The sequence below is a fragment of the Meleagris gallopavo genome, chromosome 6 (genome assembly GCF_000146605.3).
Source record: "Meleagris gallopavo isolate NT-WF06-2002-E0010 breed Aviagen turkey brand Nicholas breeding stock chromosome 6, Turkey_5.1, whole genome shotgun sequence".
Taxonomy (NCBI): domain Eukaryota; kingdom Metazoa; phylum Chordata; class Aves; order Galliformes; family Phasianidae; genus Meleagris; species Meleagris gallopavo.
In genome coordinates this window covers 132,894-139,661 of record NC_015016.2, presented here as the reverse complement: position 1 = coordinate 139,661, position 6,768 = coordinate 132,894, and the positions used below count along the sequence as shown (strand labels likewise).

The window sequence follows — 6,768 nt, the reverse complement described above, 5'->3', positions numbered from 1 at the left end:
AAAAAAAAAAAAGAAGTGCTTAAGGCTTCACAGTTTTAATCCATTCAAGTTTAATGTTATGGTAATTAAAAAAAAATCAAGTATCTATCGCTGCAGGTTGAACTGGCATTTTGCAAATGACAGAAACGTGCTCCCTGCCCTGGAGGCTCACAGTCTACGCAAGAAAAAGGAGGAAACAAGCAGTTGAGCAGCTGTCAGCAGGAAGCACTGGAGGACAGATCAGTTTACTGAACAGGCCCAAACGGATTGTCTGGAGTTCAAATGCCTTCTGCTGCTAACTGCCAAGAGATTCTCCTTAGCACGTCACGCAGCAAAGCAAAACTGGTCCGCGCTCATTGCATCGTGGTACCAAGCGGGCACTGAACACTGACGAGGGACAAAACATGGAACACTCTGTCCCCACAGATTTATTGGGGGAAAAAAACATGGGTGAGTACACAAAGAGAGGCTCACCACACACAGAGCTGCTCAGACACGTCAGAAAGCAAAGACCTCAGCAGCACTAAGATGAGAAGAGGCCACAGGCAGATGTGTCAGGAAAATGCCTGCAGCGGTTGACACTCCGGCAGCAGTGGCTCTGTGCCACTCTGCAGCACGAGCAGGCTCACACAAACTCACTCCAATCTGCTCTAGATTCTGCAGAAATCACGTTAGCTTAAACCAGAGTCTGGAGCTGGCCTCGCTGCTTGGGTGCAACAGGCACAGCAGCACTCCTGTCTTGTGCTCCAACGTCAGGGCAGGTGGCATTGAACAGCGAGGTCCTGGAAAGAGCTCACTCCTGGGCCAGAAGAGCTTCCAGCTAACACACCTGCCCAGGAACACTTCTGTCCCTGCAAGCATGAGCCAGCCACCTGCACCTGCCCCTTAGCGGACACCTGGGGACCAGGAAGTGGCAGAGAGGTTTCTAAAGCCCCATGAGCAATGGGGAGATCAAATAGCAGTTTTAACCCAGGTCAGGCAGCATTGTGAGCCCTGAAGTTCCATGATGTATTTGGGCTGTTGGCCGAACGTGTTTCATTTTGGGATATAATGAAAGCCCATCTCTAATATCGAAAGAGCATACGTACCCCATGCCAGCAGGAGGAAAGAAAGATGAAGACAATAATTAAAGACAAAGGAAAAAGTGTTAATGCAGAGGCAGTTAGCAGAATGTTATCCCAACGCTCACGTCAGCCTGAGTGTACAGCTGAGCACTACCTCTGGCTTACCAGTTGCTTCCCCTTTCAGTTCCACTGGGAGTCCAAGAGGTACCAGGAGGAGCCTGGGCAATGCTGCCTCTATTAGGTGTGCTCAGAAGCAAGACAAAAAGGGAATTCCTCTGTCACTGCAGTACAAACCCAGAGTCTCCCGGCAAGTCATCAGTGACACTTCCTCTCATGCATGTCTTTAATATCCCAGAGTCTTTTGAACATGTCACTCAAGCTTGCCCACGAAACTGAGCGCAGCAGAAATTCATCAAGGAATGCAGGGAGGGAAACTCCAGGTGAAAAGCAGCTGCTTGCTGTAACCAGTTCAAATTACTGACACAAACCTGGAAAGACCCTAAACACTTTTGTTCTTAAGAGATTTTCAGCTAACTATGAGGTATCGCATCATCACCACCACGAAGAAGAGGGCAGTCATGCCGTGGCGGATCCTAATTCTACTTTGCTTGGACCTTTATGATAAATAGAGAGACTTTAATGCTGAGCAGCAGAGACTCTGTCCTCTCCTGCCTTCCTCGCCCAGGGGCGATAGGCCACGTGAGCCCTGCACAGCCTAGAATCCCTATAGCGGTGCCTCCCTCGTATGACTCCTGACCGCGCAGTTCCTCTCTCGCAGGTGGATCTTCTCGTGCTGCAGGAGGTGCTGCTTCTGGGTGAAGCGCTTCAAGCACTCGTTGCATTGGTACGGTCTCTCCCCCGTGTGGATCCTCTGATGCCGGATCAGATTGGAGGGATGGCTGAAAGTCTTCCCACAGTACGAGCACCAAAGGACCCCCGGGCTCCGGCCCGAGTGCACGCGCTGGTGGATGATGAGGGTTTTCTTCTGGGAGAAGCACTCCTGACACTTGCTGCACTTGTAAGGCTTCCCCTGTGGGTGACCTGCTTTGCTGCGGTTGGTGTTGATGCTCTTCATGCACCTGGAACTGCCACGTGCCTTGTTTGTGGCTGAGATGCCAGCAGGAGCTTTTACCTTCGGGTTCTGCTTGGAGCTCTCTGTGGCAACGTGGATCTGCTGGTGAGGCTGATGGACAAAGACGTTCTCATCTTCAGTGGGCTCACTGCCACACAGCGTGCTGTAATTCTGCTGCTGCATCATCAGCATCTTCTTCAGACACAAGCCCTTCCTACATGCAACGCATGAGTGAGGCCTCTCCTCGGGATACTCTTGCCTGTAGAATGTGATGGTGTTGATTTCACCAAGATCACCTTCCCCAGAAGCAGATGGCACCAACCTGCTCATGCTCTGGTTTCCCAGGGGCACAGGAGAGCTGTACTGACTGTCAAAGGGCAGCACCTCGTTGGCACTCTGGAAAACCACATCTTCTGATTCCCCGGATAAGGCCGTGGGACACTCTGAGCTTTGCAGGCATTCATCAGAGTCCAGCTGCTCTATTTTGAATGCTATCACCTCATCAGCTGGAACTGAGGAGAAAAACAAAGGGGACATTCACTGCCGGGAGACAGAGATGCTTCTAAAATCCCCCCATCCTTCCCCTGCCACCCTTGCATCAAACAGGCCCCTCTTAGCAGGGAGCATGAAACACTGCTGTACCAATCGGGTCAACTGCAGGACTAAAACAAGACAGAATATGAGTGAAGAGCACAGGAATGCTTCCCTTTCAGCTGGCTGAGCAGCGGGTGTGAGAAGCCACAACGGAGGGAGCAGAGAGAAGTGCTGCCTTCCAAGACATCACACACTTCAGCACTGCCCAATTTCCAAAATTGCCTCCAGCTCCTCCTCCCAAGTGCTAAGATCTCATGAACTGGGGGTAGGACTTTGCTTCCCAGTGCATCTGCTGCCCTCCATAACCAACGTCCCAGTATTTCACACTCTTCAGATAGAGGTGGCCCTTTCCACGAGATCCACCTTCCCTCTCCTCCCAGGATGTGGTGACTCACCTGTGCAGCCTCTTTGTTGAAAGGGAACACATAAACACTCCCAATTTTTGACTTGAGATGTGCTGCTCTGGATGTGTATGTAACAAGGTGATAACATGCAGAGGTGACACTATGGGTGGATGTGAATAAGAGCACTCAAAGCAGGGCAAATACCAACAAAAACAGAACAAGTCCTTTGGATGCCTCTGATGCAGCACAAGAAGAAACAGAGACCAGGACTGAGAGTGAGGGAGAAAGTATGAAACAAGGAGATGACCGCTGAGCTGGGAACAGTCTAATAATCAAGTATTATGCTGTCGTTGGGAATAAAAGAAGCATCTCAGCTCAATGGTGACTGTCCAAGCCCTCAGGTATCTGCTGAGGGACTCCTCTGGAGCACAGCTCCTTCCTCTGAGACTGCTTCCACCAAGCTGAAGAAATTCCAGGGAAAAACATCAGAAATGCCTTGTCTACCTATCACTTCAATCTTCCTACATGTAAAATTGTCCATAGTATCTCAATCTGCTTTGTTAACCTCAGCATGGCTCTTGCTCTCTCCCCAGGGCCCTGTACATGCAGGGGGAACATCTGGGGTGCCCTCATGCAGCACTGGCTCTCCCTGGGTCTCCAGTTGCACAGCACATTGTGGCACTGCTCAGAACTCACCCACGCTGAGCTCAGTAAACTCTGCACTCTCCGTGGCTTCCTGCTCCTCCGCACACACCTCGTCATTTTGCTTCAGAGCTCCTGCGAAGCTCGGCTCTGGAATGCTGAAGTCTGCTGATATAAAGAGAAAAGTCCCTTACTGGGTGTCACAGCACACTTTGGCTCTTCCCTCACTGCGCCCAGCTTGCTCCCTGCCACCCCAATTTCTTATACAACCTTTCCTCAGCATTACCTGCTCCTACTGGGAGCTGTTCTCAGCCCTGTAAGGAGGGACTTCCTCTTACCCCACGATTGACAATGTTTCAGGACAGCATCCTCCCTGGTGCTACATCCAAGCACACACTTTCAAACCAACACTCATTGGGTCTGGCAGACACCCAGTCCCACAAGGACCCCTTCAGTTGACCCCCCAGCCCCACAAACACTCCCCTCACACCCCCGAATGCTGTTTTCTTCCTTCAAGTTGCTCTTGTTCTCTAGGGCACTGCACTCCTTCTTTGCTGTCTTACCTGCCTGCATCAGGTCTAAACATCAGATATTCTGCTAATGGGAAAGATCAAATCCACTACGTGTTTTCTGACACTCTGTTATTCCCCTGGAACCTGCTCTTCTTCAGAAGTTCCTTTCACAGTAAATCAGAAGCATCACCTGGTGATGTTCTCTGTCTGGGGACAGCACCACACGGTCATTATCCCCAAGAGTAAAAAATGCCATCAATTCATCTCTTGCCTGCACTTGGTTCTGTAGGAATCTCCTTCTGTCCTGAGGTCACCTCACTGCAGGGCACTTCTCCTCTCTGAAGCCGGGACAAGAGGTCAGGTTTGGAGATTGCATAATCTGTTGAGAAACAGAAATGTTAACGTTTCCGTGCTGCATCAAACTGCTCTCATTGCTGCATGCGACAGGAGAGGGAACAAGCTGCCTATAGTAGTCATGGGGAGGAATGTACCTCTTCAAACAATACTGGTAGCAGCTGCATGCCCCAAAACAGCTCCATTGGCCAAAACACACCATCCAGTGAGAGCCCACTGCACGGGGGGCTCTGCATGGCCCACCAGCAGATGGCCTCTAGCAGCCAACTCCATCCCAGCACCAAAAACACCCACAGCCCCAAGGGAAGGGGCTGGTAGGCTGGGCTTGGCACACAGCAGGGCTCTGGGAGAGTAGCAGCCAGTTCCCACTCCACTGAGTGCTGGACACTGAGGCACTGGATGCAGTGCGAGCTGTGCTCTATGCTGGCAGTGGGCACAGACTTCTCTGTGCTTCTACAACTTTGGCTCCTGAGTGCAGGAAAGTTCCCCATGACAGCTAACCCAGAAGCATCAAGAACTGACTTTAAAAGTGTAATTTACCCAGAGAGTTCAGAGATTCATTGTTCCCTCTCAGCACGTTCTTGTACAGCTCCTTCTGCCATTCCTCCAGGTTCTCCCACTCTTGCTCAGCAAAGCAAGCAGTGTCACTTTCAGATGCCTCTGGGGCCTGCAATTGTAAAAGTCACAAACTCAGCCCTGACACAGATACCTCTGCCATCCTTACAGCACTGAAGAGAGAGAACTTTTGCATTTTATTTATCACTGTTACCATATATCAAGCGCTGAAAGGACAAAAGAAATCCTGCCTCAAAGTATCGTCACGACTCAGATCCTCAGTCTGAAGAATTTTCTTCCTCTGTGCTAATTCTGGGCAAGCATACTGCCAGTTTCTCACTGTTCTGTTTCCTTCAGTGTTATTTTTATGGGGATTTAGTAACCATCTGCCCTTTTGCAAAGAGATTCAAGTAAATATAATCATACATACAAACAACCACCCCCAGTTGTATTTGCATTTCTGGCACAGTAAAACATCCTCTTCACAAGCAGTTGATGTGCCTGGGGAAACAAAGAGTTTCCTGGGACACCTCAACCAGGTGCCACCAGCACAGGGGCACACTCAGTGCCCTCCGGGAACATCCTGGTCATAGAATCATAGAACTGCTTGGGTTGCAAAGGAGCACAGTGCTCATCCAGTTCCAACCCCCTGCTATGTTCAGGGTCACCAACCAGCAGCCCAGGCTGCCCAGAGCCACATCCAGCCTGGCCTTGGATGCCTGCAGGGATGGGGCATCCACAGCCTCCTTGGGCAACTTGTTCCAGCGCCTCACCACCCTCTGGGTGCAGTTTGTTACCTTGAGGCTGGAGGGCAGACGCAACAAACAGAAATTCCTATTCTTCAGCAGGTTCTCCATGTGCTCCAGACGCCGCTGCAGCTGCCCGTACTCCCGGATGAGAGTGCCCAGCACGGTCAGCTTGCTCTCCAGCTGGTTCCCAAAATCCACCACTGTTTTTTCACAGTCCAAGTACTTTTTCTCAGTGGTTACCGTCCTCCGCTCTAAGTTGAGCAGCCGGGAGGCGTGGGCCTCTACGCTCTTCTCCACCGCCTGCACAGCAGCCACCACTGTCCACAGTGAGATGCTGGCGGTGCTGCTCGGCACGGCTTCGCCCGGTGCTTGAGGGAGGCCGGATGAGCAGAGGCAGCTGCTGGGGAGCGCGGAGGCCATGTCCCGCTCCAAAGGAGAGGCTGAGGCCGGCAGCTGTTCTGCTCCCGGTGTCCTGCAGGGTCCTTTAGCTGCTAAGGGTGGGAGGGAGAGCTGTGAGGCCTTGGCACACCGGGACCGGGCTTCCCTCCCCATACAGAGACACCAGGACTGAGCTTCTCACATGGGGACACCAGGACTGGGTTTCCTGCCATGTGAGGACGTGGGGCGTGGCGGGCACACCAGGACCGGGCACTGACTCCATGTGAAGACACCAGGAGCGAGGCCTCAATTCCATGCCACGACACCAGACCCGGCCTTCCCCGCCCATACAGGGACACCAGGACTGTAACCCACACAGGACACCGGGGCCTGGCTTTCCCGTTCCACTGGAAAACGGGCTCTTAAGTCTGCTAGGGAACAGCGGCAGCGGGGCCTTCACCGTGTGCGCGGACATCAGTCCCAGCTCCCCCCCCATATCAGCTCACCAGGAACGGTTCTCACCTG

At 52.1% G+C, this 6,768-nt stretch overlaps 2 protein-coding genes across 2 annotated transcripts in view; both read right to left on the bottom strand.

Moving 5' to 3' along the window:
- MAP4 (microtubule associated protein 4) overlaps nucleotides 1-6,768 on the bottom strand; it is a 241,347-nt gene that overhangs the window by 122,656 nt on the left and 111,923 nt on the right.
- On the bottom strand, nucleotides 32-6,384 carry LOC100545735 (zinc finger protein 777-like). Its single transcript, XM_019616169.2, has 5 exons — nucleotides 5,914-6,384; nucleotides 5,102-5,228; nucleotides 4,479-4,586; nucleotides 3,750-3,860; nucleotides 32-2,627 (listed from the first exon to the last, which is right to left on the bottom strand). Exons 1-5 carry the CDS (start codon nucleotides 6,283-6,285, stop codon nucleotides 1,768-1,770), a joined length of 1,578 nt encoding a protein of 525 aa, XP_019471714.1. The 5' UTR covers nucleotides 6,286-6,384; the 3' UTR covers nucleotides 32-1,767.

What these genes read in the sequence shown, in the direction of transcription:
- LOC100545735 (XM_019616169.2), bottom strand. Translation starts at nt 6,285, where the DNA reads ATGGCCTCCGCGCTCCCCAGCAGCTGCCTCTGCTCATCCGGCCTCCCT. An exon ending in GTCTGCCCTCCAGCCTCAAG is followed by an intron (nt 5,229 to 5,913) that starts GTAACAAACTGC and finishes TTACAATTGCAG; the next exon opens with GCCCCAGAGGCATCTGAAAG. An exon ending in TCCTACAGAACCAAGTGCAG is followed by an intron (nt 3,861 to 4,478) that starts GCAAGAGATGAA and finishes TTATATCAGCAG; the next exon opens with ACTTCAGCATTCCAGAGCCG.